Below are 14,502 nucleotides of genomic sequence, written 5' to 3'. Positions count from 1 at the left end.
GGAACTCACGTCGGAAATGGTTAAAGAGATGATCGCAGACGTAACGAGCAGCTTCAGGACCACCATGACCATCGTAAACACCAACGAAAGTACCGAAATTACCGGATTCGATCTGGCTCTGATCTTCAAGAACCTGATTGGCTTGAATCACAGCCATGGAGAATTCGCCGCCGCAGTATCTACCGAGATCACGGAACCAAAGCAACCCGTCTTTGCCTTCAGCACCGCCGTTTCCACCACCACCCTCACCACCACCACCACCCGATCCAGCCTCGGAATTATCGCAGATGTGCCCGAATGGCTTGAAGCAGAGAGAAAACAGATTCATCAATGAACCTGACATTCAACATCTCTCGAAAACCCCCCCTAAACTCCTCTCAGAACCGTAAAGATTCAATTGGGGGTTTTTTTTTTAAAGGGTTTCGATTCAAAATTGAAAGGGTTAAAGGATTTGGATATAGATCGGGGGGAGGGAGGGAGAATGATGATGGGAGAGAAAGAGAGAGAGAAAGAGAGAAAACCCTAGGTCTTAATGGAAGGGAAGATGCGTAGGATAAGATGTAAGGCGTAGGATAAGAATGGAGGCGTAAGTTAGAAGAAGAAGAAGACGGACGTGTCTTGTCCGGTCGTAGAGGAACAAAGAAATTCTCGCTTGTAATTTTTTGTCTGATGACGAGAGAGAGCGATCTTTCTTAGCTGTCCCGACCATTTCCTTAACCCCCTATTTACAACTGTTACTGTTACTGTTACCTTATCCCCTCCAAACAAAAATAAAAATAAAAACTATAGTTTATAAAAAGTTTCATAAAAATACAAAATATTCACATGATTTCAATGTGTGTTTCTTCTGTATCTAATAAGAGTATTTTATTTTTGATCAATATTTCAAGTAAAAAATCTTCGCCATTCTCATATTTTCGAAGTATATGGTTTCACTTCCACTACTCAATATAAAAGCCTTCCCATGCGAAGGGGACTAGTTTATTCCCAATCCCCCATTCACCCAATATGCGTTTTAACTATGACATTGCTTCTTTCGACATTGGACTAATTTTTAAAAAGCCTATGGAATGTACGTGTTATATCACTTTTTTTTTTTATCAACATTAAGATTGAAATTGAATTGAATACACCTCAGAATTATATTTTAAATAAATGTTTTCCTTATATTGTAGTACGTAAATGTATCTTCGTACTGATTTAATTGAAACTGTTGAGAGAATGTCTTGTCTATCATTACAAAGAGTAGAATACATATTTATTTAAGAACAAGAACAGATGACTAGCCTCTAGGTTAAGTATAATAAGAATGTTTCTAATATGTTACAAATCATATCTCTTACATGCCCCTTCAAGATCGAGGAGCTTGAGCTACTCCAATCTTGTCACGTAATTCCAAGAACCGTGGACGAGGAAGTGGCTTGGTTAATGCATCGGCGAGCTGATCTTTGGTGTGAACGTGAGCAACCCGTAGGGTACCTTGTTGTATCTGACCACGAATGAAGTGATAATTAACAACAATGTGTTTCATCCGAGAGTGGAAAACTGGATTGGAACAGAGGAATGTGGCACCTATATTATCACAATAGACAACCGGTTTTGTAGGTAAGGTGATGCCAAGCTCGCGGTTTTGTAGGTAAGGTGATGCCAAGCTCGGTGAGAACATTACAGACCCAACTTATTTCGGCTGCAATATTTGCCACAGCTCGATACTCTGCTTCTGTGGAGGAACGAGCAACTCCGTGTTGTTTCTTTGCAGTCCACGAAACAGGATGGCTACCAATGTAGATGATGTAGGCATTGGTTGACGTGTAGTCGTCCGAGTCTCCAGCCCAGTTGGCGTCCGAGAAGGCATGACTACCGAGGGAATTTTTGGCAGAGAAGAAGATGCCATGCGTGGGAGTTCCAGCCAGGTATCAAAGTATCCTCTTGGCTGCTTGCCAGTATTCGTGAGTGGGTTTATGCATAAATTGTGACAGACGATTTACGGCATAAGCGATGTCCAACCTTGTAAATACTAAGTACTGTAAACTTCCCACGAGTTTGCGATAACTAGTCGGATCCTTGAGAGCAGTGCCGGGGGTTAAGGAGAGCTTCGGGTGAGATGCCATAGGTGTGTTGACCGGTTTAGCATTTTGCATATTATATCGATGAAGGAGATCAACAATGTACTTCCGTTGACATAAGTGTAGACCTTGATCCGTTCGATATGCTTCGAGACCAAGAAAATAATTGAAATCTTCCGGGTCTTTGACAAAGAACCTATCTGCGAGTTGTGTAAGTATCTTGGTGATCCTTTCTTTGCTGCTTCCTGTAACCAAGATATCATCTACATACACCAATAAATAGATGTAGTGTGGACCTTGCTTAAGAACAAACAGAGAAGTATCCGAGAGAGAGTTGTTGAATCCAATGCTTATCAAGAATGTTTTCAGCTCAGTGTACCAGGCCCGAGGAGCCTGCTTGAGACCGTAGATCCCTTTGCATACCCTGCAGACATGAGATGGTTTGTCCGAGTCGATGAATCCTGGAGGCTGTTCCATGTAAACCTCTTCATTAAGTGTGCCCTGAAGAAATGCATTGTTAACATCAAGCTGTTGTATTGGCCATGCCTTGGAGACTGCAATGTCAAGGACCATGCGAATGGTGGTGGATTTTATGACAGGACTGAATGTGTCAGTATAATCTCGACCATATTCTTGACTGTAACCCTTGGCGACTAAGCGAGCTTTGCACCTGTGATGAGTTCCATTTGAATGAAATTTGTTTTTGTAAAGCCCCTTACAGCCAATGACATTGTGATGTGGTTGTCGAGGAACCAAGTCCATTGTGCCATTCCGAGCAAATGCATCAATTTCATCTGACATCACTCATCTCCATCTTTTATCTTTTAATGCATCAATTGGTTCACGGTCTGAGGTTCTAGGGGAATGGGAGGAGAGATTCGCATGGAGAGGTTGTATTTGAGATTGGGTTTGACAATGTTGTTTTTCCGGCGGGTTTGCATCTGGTGATTATTTTGGGGAGGTGGTGTGCCGTCAGAAGAAGACGACGAAGGGAGTGGATTGGGTTGGATAAAGGTTGGTTGAGAGGTGGAGGACGACGATGATGGCTGAGTTTCAGGGGAAATAGAGGAAGAAGCATTAGACGAGGGGGTGGTTGAGAGGCTTGGGGAAGAAGATGTTTCAGTTTGGGTTTGATTCGATGGGCTTGGAGTGGGAGATGGGCTTTGTGGTTGTGGATTTGTTGTTGGGATTACTTCTTGTGGGCTTCGAGAATCAGATAAGGGTAACAAAGGAGAAACAGAGGAGCGTACCTGTGATGATGCTGCCACGGTATCTGTGGAACGGTGACCAGCTGGAGAAGCCGACGGGTCGTGACGGTTAGTGATCGTGATCGCGGGTGTCGGCGGGAGCTGTACAAATGGCCGAAGGACAGGAATTTTGGTGACGGCAAGGGTGGGTATTGTTGACGATATTGAGGCAGCTGGTGGTGAAGGATGAATTGTTTGAAATGGGTAGATTTGCTCATCGAATTTGACATGGCGAGACGTGTATATGCGACCGGAGCTAGGCTGGAGGCAAAAATAGGCACTCTGAGTCGGGGAGTAACCGATGAAGACACACTAAGTGGACCTATCTTCGAGTTTGTTGGTGTTGTACGGGCGAAGCATAAGCAGCCAAACGCACGAAGCTTCGTGTAGTTATGAGCAGTGTTGAAGAGTTTCTGGAATGGCGATGTCATAGCAATGACTGGAGTTGGCATCCGGTTTATGAGGTATATGGCAGCAGCGAAGGCGAACGTCCAATAAGTTTTTGGGATACCCGCGTGAGAGAGAAGAGTCAACCCAGTTTCAACAATATGTCTGTGCTTCCGTTCGGAGACTTAATTGTGTTCAGGGGTGTGAGGTGGAGAGGTGAAGTGAGAGATGCCAGCGGTCATGAGAAAAGAACTGAGTGCAATAAACTCTCCACCATTGTCAGTGTAGAGTGTACTAATCTTGGTGTTAAATCGGTTTTTGACAAGAGCTTTGAAAGGTATGAAAGTTTCACGAACTTGTGACTTTGTTTTGAGAGGGTATATCCACGTGTACCGTGTGTAGTGATCAATGAAGACAACATAATATTTGTAGTTGTCGATTGAGGTAATGGGGGATGACCAAACATCTGAGAAAATGTATTCTAGAGGTATGGTGGAAACAATTGTTGATTCAGAGAAAGGTAGGTTATGAGCTTTATTAATGGAGCAATCTGGACATAATGACGAAGATGTTACAGATTGCGAGCAAGGAAGAGAAAAAAGAGAAAGAACATTTTTCAGAATAGAAAGAGAGGGATGTCCTAAGCGATGATGCCAATCGGACATAGAAGGTTTTGATATGGTTGTGGCAAAGAAAGAGGTGATGGTGGAGGTGGATAGTGGCAATTCATACAGCTCATCCTTGGTCTTGCCGCGGATTAATGGGACACCCGAGAACAGATCCTTCACCTGAAAATACGCAGGAAATAATTCCACAGAGACCTTGTTAGCATTACACAGGCGGTAAAGAGATATGAGATTTTTGCTAATGTGGGGAACACATAAAACATTTGTTAAATATAAAGGTTTAGCAGATGAGGTAGAAGAGGGTAGGGATAGTGAACCAATGTGCGTTATAGGGATACCCGTACCGTCGCCAAGAAGAACACTGTCGTTGCCGCTGTATGGTTGATGGAGAGAGAGATTTTGCAGATCACTTGTCATTTGGTGAGTCGCACCACTGTCCATGACCCATGGACTTGCATTGGACGAGTTTCCCATGACCAAATTTGCCCGTGGTTGCCAGGGACGGAACTGCGGAGTCATTTGATTATTGAAACCGTCATGTTGTTGTGAGAGTTGCGGACAACGTTTAGCACTGTGGCCGTACACACCACATAGTTGACAGCGACCTTGGTATCCTCTGCTCATCCGGTTGTCATGTTTGTGAGGAGAGTACTGCTGAGAGCTGTTGTTTTGCCAAGATTGAGAGGAGCGGTGATTCTGTTTACCTTGGTATGAGCGGTGATTCTGTTTGCCTTGGTAGGATTGAGAGGTAGCAATATTGGTAGAGACCGGTGCAGATGTGGGCACGGAGGCAGAGGTGGCTATTAATTTGGCTTCCTTGTTGAGCAGTTTCTGATGGATCTCGGTAAGAGACGGAGGTGTATCCCTGCCTTCCATTTGATCAACGACCGATTTGTACTCCTCAGGGAGACCATCAAGGACGAACTCAATCTGAGCCTCTGGTTCAATCGGTTTGCCAAGGAGAGCTAGCAGATCAAAACGAGTGGTTAACCCCTGAAGATAAACATCAATGGACTTATCGCCTTTTGTGTAGTGTTTTAGCTGAATCCGAAGTTGTTGGACATGACCCCAACTTGGGTTGGCATAAGTGGCAAAGATCTTCTTCCACATTTTTGCAGAGGTTGTAGTTTTGGAAGCTACAGACTAGATTGAAGAGGAGAGGGTGTCGAGGATGCCACTGTAAATAAGTTTGTCTTGACGGCGCCATTTGCTGTATTCAGGGTTCGAGGTGGTCTGATCACCAATGGTGATGGTTGGATCAGGCGGAATCGATGAACCATCAATATAGCCCGCAAGGTCGTAACCATCAAGGAGAGAGTGAATTTGAAGGCTCCAGGTCATGTAGTTGACTGCAGTAAGCTTAGTGATATTCATCATATTGATATTAAGGAGAGAGGGGTGGTGTCAACAGCTTCAGAAACATCCATGACTAGAGGAAAGCGGAAGGATAGTCTAGAAGATACGAAAGAAAGAGAGAAACCAAGAGAAGAAACATATAGGAGAAAAGGTGAGAGGCGGCTAAAAAAAAATTAGGCTCTTGATACCATGTTAAGAGAATGTCTTGTCTATCATTACAAAGAGTAGAATACATATTTATACAAGAACATAGGAGTAGCCTCTAGGTTAAGTATAATAAGAATGTTCCTAATATGTTACAAATCAAATATTCAATAATAAAGGAGAATCCTTTTCATATCTCTTACAGAAACTAGGTATTAACCCACGTTAAACCGTGTGCTGAACATTTTATTTAAATTAAATTTGAAATAGTTTTTTTTGTTATATTGTTATTTATTATTAGCAATTCATTCAGCCTACTTACAATCAGATAATTGCTGTAGAAATTATTGCCAAAAAAATCTGTAAAAATTTTAGCTGTTTAATTGAATGGATATTTCTTAATATCTTATTTTTAATACACTAATTTTTTTTATCCTAGTTAAATTATTTTAATTATTCTTAAGGATCCTAACTATTTTTTTTACTATTTCTAATGGCATTTTAATGTAATTATTTTTTACACTTTTAATGTTATTTTTATAAATGTACTTCTCAATTAATATAGTAGGATACATCTTAACGTATATAGCACCACTGGTATTGAATATAGTACAATGAGTTCTGAATTGAGTGAGTTCAGTCTCCAAGATCGATTAAACTGATGTTGTCATCCTTTTTTTTTTATGTGGCCATAGTAAATAGTGTGTGTGGGATTCATTCGATCAATTAATTTGCTCTCTATTTTTTTCTTAATATATAACTAATGTTCTCTATTAGACTATTACTCTATATAACAATTTTCATATGATAAAAAAGATATGTAAATGTAATTATGAAAGAAATAAGCTCGTTTCACTTTACAATATTATTAATATATTTTTTATTATTTTGCTCCAAAAAAATTTCGATATCCTAATGTTCCAAGGAAAACAAAAATCATAGATGATGACCGTCTTATTTTTTTTATTTCTATGTTTGTAGATATCAAAATAATGAATTTCGTTTTCCCAACTAAACTTACAAAAAAACAAAGTCCAGCCGAAAATATTCGGTTTAAATCCAAACGACCACGATCTACCTGGTGCTAAACTCCGGTATCCAAGATCATCGTCCTTTGATTTGCAATGGTACCGTAGCGTCGTTGAACTACCTCCAAGATGGCAAGATCATTACGAATCACCACTGTCGTCGTTTTCTGGGCTCGAGATATAGTTGCACTTACGAGCATAGTCATCACAAAGAACGTTAAGAATGTTTTCGTACCACCACCCATGATGATTCGTCCAATATATATTTTGTTTGTTTGTTAATATCGAAGTTTATGTTGATGATGACTAACTTCAACAAAACTTATAAGTTAGTATTGATACTGTAATAATCTTTCATTATATTTCCGTAACATGTTAAATCAACACTTTACTCTTTTGACCATACACTTTCCCAAATTAAATTCTATGCATAGTTTTTTTTTACCATAATTTTTTTCATTTGACCATAAACTTATAATTTATTTTTAATTATTTATATTCATACCTGTAGAACACATATTACCCTGTTGTCAAAAAAAAAAAAAACACATATTACCCTTGACTCTTGAATGTCCTGTTCTTTCTTTGGTTTTTTTTTTAATAATAATTTTGCTGTTATTGACAAAAATTAGTTACACAATTGCTCCAACAGAATAAACAATTATTGGCCACAGAAAGATTAAAGAAAAGTACAGTATATGTTTTCACTTCCACTACTCGATGATAAAAGCCTTCCCACGCGGGGACTAGTATATTCCCATTCACGGTTCACCCAACATGCGTTTAACTTTGATAGGTTGTTATGTCCGAATCTATTTACCGCTAGATCCTGCACTACGTTTTGACTCACTCAGTTTCGGACTCATGAAATTGGACTGGAATCGATATGCGTTTGTTGTTATCACTAAGACACATACTGTATGTGTAATCTACAATATGGAATGGGACTCTAATTTTATAAAGCCTATGAATTCATCGGACACGTCATTGGTGGAAACCATTAACAAAGACCCGAGTTTTCTTATTATATTGGCCACACTATACACATCACACATATGTTTTATCGACATTACGATTAAGCTAACGGACAACATATACTAGAGCATTACCATTATGCAGCATAAGGATTAAGGTGCATGAGCTGTATGTTCTGATTAATATAACACATTTAGTTGATTGGTATAACAGTGGAGTATTAGATATTATATTTATATTTAATATATGATATTAATTATAAAAATATAATTTAAATGTGTTTCATTAAAAAATTAATTATCATTCATTGCTATATAATTTTAAAAAAAATATATTTTACATCTAATAAAATTTAGAAATTGTTATATATATAAATGTGTAATTTTATAAATTTTACTAGGTTTTACCCCGTGGTACACCACAGGTCTATTATTTTGTTGATATATATATTGTTAACCGTTGTAGGTAGAGTTTTGTAGAAATTCTTGATTCGCAAGTTGAGAATATACATTTTACGATTTGTTAGTTATGATTTAGGAATGAATGATCTGTTATATTCTTATTATGATTCTCAATTGATATTATCGGATTAATAGTATACATTTAAAGCTAATGAGATCTTACCAAATATGTAATCGTTTATTAAACGCAAATTAGATATTTCCTAAGATGTATTCATCTTAAATTAGTTGCTATATTATAGGGATGCAATTAAGAGGATGTGATTACATAAATTGGGTTATCAATTCTTTTTGTCAAACTCGGTCCTAAAAATTCGACATGCAAATTAGATATTTTCTAAGATACAATGAGCATTAATTGGCATTAATTGTATGTAATAAGTATGTTATGAATTAAAAACTAGCCCAAAATATTCGGCAATCTTAAGGAGGATCCGGATCATTGAATCGATTATAATTTTAGTTAAAAACCCGACCCGAAGTTGGCAAAAAGTGATGACACCCTAATGAACTCTAAAAATGTATTCCGAGCTCTATATGTGGATATACTTGTTTGGTTACAAATATCCTAAGATAATTTTTAATATATATATCCGTTTATAAAAATTCAAATCACATTATATGCTGAAAAAAATCTAAAATTTTATTAACTTTATGTATTGAATAGTGATTAAAATAATTAAATATAAGATTAAATAAAAATGAAAGGAGAATTATATTTTAATCTAACATATTTATTTAAATTATATAGATATATTTTAGGAAATTAATATTATCAAATAAGGAAATGATTGTGTTTGGTTGTAAGGATTGTAGAGAATTTAGTTGAGACTTGTTTGGATACAAAGATAATAGAGAATGGCACAAAAATGTACTTCTAAAGTGTTAAGATAGATATATATATAAATGTGTAATTTAATAATTTTAATTATATATATCTATAATGTAACACATTAACTACAAATAATTAATATATATTATAATTTTTTATAAAAGTTTATATCTATATTTACATTTTTAATTTCAAAATTTTTTTAATATATATATAATATAACACAGTAAACTATAATAAAACAATAATATATAATATAAATGTTATATCCACATTAATATTTTAATGTAATAAATAAATTATTATATTATTTTAAATAATAACATTAAGTAGTTTCTCATATATATTATCTTATAACAAATAAATTTATCTTTTATGAAATCATAATTTTCTATTTTTACAAAATAAATTAATTATTTAAAATAATTTTAATATATATTAATATTTTAGAGTTAAATGTATGGGAAATGCTTCAAATGAGAGCATACAGGAAGAGAGCATGTGGGAGCATATGCAGCTTCTAAATGCTCCCTTATATGCTATCCTAATAAATATTGATTGGATGATAAAATTAAAAAAGCTTGTTCTGCTCTTCCAATGAAGACCTAAATAGACGTGAGAATGATTTGAACAAACCTTTGCCTTGTGTCCACGTACTGTTTTAATTGAAATACATCTTAACCTATATTATATAGCACAACCGATGCCCGAAGAATAAGTTTATCGTATGAGAGTCCTGAGTTCAGTCTGGAGATCGATTTTTTTTTTTTTTTGGTTGTCGTCCGGAGATCGATTAAAGTGATATTTACATTTGTTTTTTTTTCTGTTGTAATATTAGTAAATAGTAACTTGTTCTCTGTTTAGAATGTTTTTTTTATATAGCTGAACTTTAGTCCATTAATGTATGCTAAAAAAAACAACGGTATGTGAATTGTAAGTATGAAAATGAAAGAGAAAAGCTCGTTGTAGTTCTAACATTATACGTTACAATGTTTTGTTATTTTTGCTCCAAAATTTTTTTATGTCCATGGAAAACAAAGATCAAAGAAGTTGGGCGTCTTGTTGATAAGCTTGCAAGGTCCTTGCTTCCGTATTTTCCATTCGCATCTTCTGCATCCAAACTCTTTATACTCTTTGTCTCTACCCTGTTTGTAGATATCAAAATAATGACTTCCATTTTCCCAACTGAACTTACAGAAAAACAAAGTCCGGCCGAATATATCCGGTTTAAATCCAAACGACCACGATTCACCTGGTGCTAAAGTCCCGAAACCAAGATCATTATCCCCTGATTTGCAATGGTGCCCTAGCGTCAAACCACCTTCAAGATCATTACGAATCACCACTGTCGTCGTTTTCTGTGCTCGAGATGTAGTTGCACTTATGAAGATAATAATTACAAAGAAGGCTAAGAATGCTTTCATACCACCCATGATGATTCGTCCAATTTTTTTATTTTATTTTTGTCAATCGAAGTTTATGTTGATGATTACTTCAGTCAAACTTATAATGTAGTGTTGATATTGTAATAATCTTTTATTTAATATATGTTTAATCAGCACTTTACTCTTTTAACCGGACACTTTCCAAATTAAAATATATGCATAGTCTTTGTTCCCATAAAGTTTATAATTTGATCCATATTATTTGGACAGAGATATACGAATTCCTTGTTCCGCAGTTTTGTCAAATTGAGTCGTATCCCTATAATTAATATACAAGTTTCCATATATTCATTACTTTTTCTTTGGGTAGGGGACGGGGGTGTTACCCCATCATTTATTCAAAAACAAAAACAAACGCATTACAAAATAACTCTCTTTGGGCGTGCAGTCCCAGTCGCATCCTCACTCAAAATCGAACCAACATCAGCAGGAGCTGAGGACAAAATGAAATTCTAACGGCAATATAAATGCATAGTTAGCTAACCCATCAGCCAAAGGGTTAGCCTCTTTATATAAATGAGTAATTTGGACTATCCAGTCCCTAGCGATAAAACCATGGCACAAGCGTACTAGGAAAGACAGTGGGTGCAATTCCCCTATCCCTGTCTTGAGAAAACCAATCACGTTCTCAAAATCAACTTCCAATTCCACCCGCGTTAACCGCTTCTCCCATGTCATAACCAAACCATAGTACACACCCCATAATTCTGCAAGAGGTGCAGTACATCAGCCAGTGTTTAAGGCAAATCCTCCACACCATTCCTCCTCTAAATTTCGTAACACATCTCCTGCAGCAGCTAGACCCGGGTTATCTCGTGATGCGCCATCCGTGTTCACCTTCACCCAGCCCCGGGACGGAGCAGACCATCCAATTAGTCTCTCCACACGGACCACCTGACCCGACTGTCTCTTCCATATATTCATGACTTTTTTTTATCAAAAAAATCGAAACATATTAGCTCAAACGAGCCAATTGGGAGGGGAATGGTTTACATAAGTAACTACATGCGGTTGGGTACGAACTTGTCGCGCTAGTCGATCCGCAAGAACATTTGCATTCCTTGATATCAAAGTCAACGAGAAACTTCTGAATTCTTCCATATCCACCGTGATGTCGTTGAGGTAAGCTGAGAAGGCTGGTCAGTCTGAGGGTGAAGACACCATCTTCACCAAATCTGAGCAGTCTGTGTAGAAAACCACATCTCTGAAATCATGTCCTATCATACATCGCAGGGCCCAAACGAAAGCTTCGACCTCAGCATGAAGAGGGGAAAGACTTCACCGAAAATTCGAAGCGCCCATGAGCGGGGAGGTTCCTGAGCTGACTTACACACCCAGCCTGCACCTGCAAAATTGTATGTATCTTTCCAAGAGCCATCAACAAAACAACGGTAGCCGGTAAAAACTGTAGGGAGGGAAACACGTCCTCTCTCCAACCGAGGACCTAGAATTGGAAATTCAAAACCATCCACCTCCTCTTCAACTTGAGCCGCTGTCCAGGCTGTCGCCTCAGTGGCCACCAGTCGTGCAATCTCGTGGGGCCGTTCCACCTCATTTTCAAAAACCCAGACATTCTTCGCTTTCCAATATACCACATAATCCAAGGAAATGCAAAAACTTGCAACCCTGAATTTTGTGCCCCTAGAAAATGTCCACATTTGCAAAAACCGAATATGTTGGAAAACCAATTGTGCCTATTGGAACATTTGAAGGAGCCCAAGCCTGACGGGCAGGCGGACATTGAAATAAGGCATGATTTATTGTTTCCAACGGAGCACCACATCGAGCACACTCCAAATCACACACAATACCCCGGTGACGTAAATTCACCGTAACCGAGAGACATCCAAAAAGTACTTGCCACATAAAATGCTGAATTTTTGGGGCACACTTGACTTTCCAAACACTAGCCTTAAAAGGATTTATTTCAGGACCACAAACCAATGTCGACGTTCCAGTAGGAACCACCACCCGTGCCGTTTGATACCCTGACTTAACCGTGTACTTACCCGATTTCGTAAAATGCCATCCTAGCAAATCCCCATGCGGAGTTATACTCAGAGATATGGCACCTATCAAAGCCACATCCACTGGATCGAAATGGTCAGCTAGCCGATCCATTCGCCATGTGTTTGTACTGCGATCAATAAGATCTGAAATTTGAAGTAAAGGATCCTTAAACGAATCCTTACTTAAAGCTGGTCTCGGGGATTTGGCTGGACTCCATGGATCTGTCCAGAAAGAAACAGTATCCCCGAGCCATCCCGTTTAATAAGCCTTTTACTTACCAGAGATCTAGCGGAAACAATACTTCGCCAACCATAAGATGGAGAGTATGATTTAATAGGTTCCATAGGGTTTGAATTCTGATAATACCGACTTTTGAAAACTCTTGCGAAAAGAGAATTTGGGGCGTCGATCAGCCTCCATAACTGCTTGGCCAGCAGGGCCGTGTTAAAATCATCTATTTTCCGGAAACCCAAACCTCCTACTTGCTTACTAGAACAAAGTTTCTCCCAGGCTAACCAATGCATACTCAGACTAGCCGTTATTACTCAACCAAGAATTTGCTATAGCATTAGTAAGCTTGGACGTAATTGTTTTCGGCTCCCGAAAACATGACATCACAAACGTCGGAACAGCAGTAGCCACAGACTTAATCATCACTTCTTTCTCCCCCCTTCGAAAGAAGTCTCGACGTCCAACGCATAGTGCGACTCTGAAGCTTGTCCCGGACAAAAGAAATAACTTTTGTTTTAGATCCCCCCAAACTCTCCGGCAAACCCAAATACGACCCCATGCCACCTAAATTTGAAATACCAAGAACCGAATGCATTTCCACTTTCGTTTCCTCTAGCACCTTGTGACCAAATTGAAGCGAAGATTTTGTTAAGTTTATTTGTTGACCCGAAGCCGCCTCATAGTTCCTCAAGACCCCTAGTATAGCCCCACATTCTTCCTTAGTTGCTTTACAAAAGAACAAACTATCATCCGCAAACAACAGATGAGTGATTGGTGGACATTGATTCACCACCTTAATACCTGTAATCAATTTGTCCGCTTCCGTCTTCCAAATATTGGAAATGAGAACTTCCGTACATAAAATAAACAAATATGGCGATAATAGATCCCCATGCCTCAAACCCCGAGCTGGTTTGATAAGCCCATTCGGTTGTCCATTCAGTAAAACCTGATATTCCACCGAGGTAACACAAAACATAATCCAAGAAATTCATTTCTCTGAGAAACCCATTTTCCGAAGCACCTTTTCAATAAAAATCCATTCTACTCGATCATACGCCTTACTAATATATGTCTTTATGGTCGTAAACTTCGATTTGCAAGATTGATTAGTACGGAGCCCATGAAACATTTCCTGCGCGTCAAAATATTATCTGAAATCAAGCGGCCTGGAACAAAGGCCGATTGAGTCTCCGAAATAAGACCCGTTAACACCCGCTGTAAGCGTTGGCATAAATTTTTTGATATAATCTTGTAACCCACATTACACAAACTAATCTGCCGTAACTCAGCCATCTGTGTTGGCTTTGCCACCTTGGGAATTAAACAAATATGTGTTGTGTTCAACCTCTTGTCAAAAGAACCCTATGTAAAAAAAAGAGTTGACCAATGAAATCAAATCTGTTTTTACCACACTCCATGCCTTCTGAAAAAATAGAGCTGTCATCCCATTTGGACCTGATGCTTTATCCGGATGCATCATAAATAAAGCTGCCCTGACCTCCTTCTCCGTTGCAATACCGGTCAGGCGGTCATTATCCTCATCGCTGATCGCAGTATGTACTTCCCTTAAAATTTCCTCACAATTAGCCGGCGTAATAGTTGTAAACAACTCCTCAAAACAAGACACCGCTGTATTATGAATAGCATCATCGTCCGTAGACCAATTATTATTTTTGTCAAAAAGTCCCACA

The 14,502-nt window shown here is 38.3% G+C and overlaps 1 protein-coding gene across 1 annotated transcript in view; it reads right to left on the bottom strand.

Annotated features, from left to right (window-relative positions):
- The window catches only part of LOC104765552 (probable protein phosphatase 2C 42), a 2,912-nt gene extending 2,401 nt beyond the window's left edge, over positions 1-511 (bottom strand). Inside the window, exon 1 of the mRNA XM_010489278.2 lies at positions 10-511. Within this exon, the coding sequence (XP_010487580.1) occupies positions 10-343 (334 nt within the window). The 5' untranslated portion in view covers positions 344-511. The remainder of the gene's footprint in view (positions 1-9) is intronic.

This window comes from Camelina sativa, chromosome 19 (assembly GCF_000633955.1).
Source record: "Camelina sativa cultivar DH55 chromosome 19, Cs, whole genome shotgun sequence".
Classification (NCBI taxonomy): domain Eukaryota; kingdom Viridiplantae; phylum Streptophyta; class Magnoliopsida; order Brassicales; family Brassicaceae; genus Camelina; species Camelina sativa.
The sequence above is the reverse complement of the archived record's forward strand: the minus strand, read 5'-3'. Positions and strand labels throughout refer to the sequence as shown.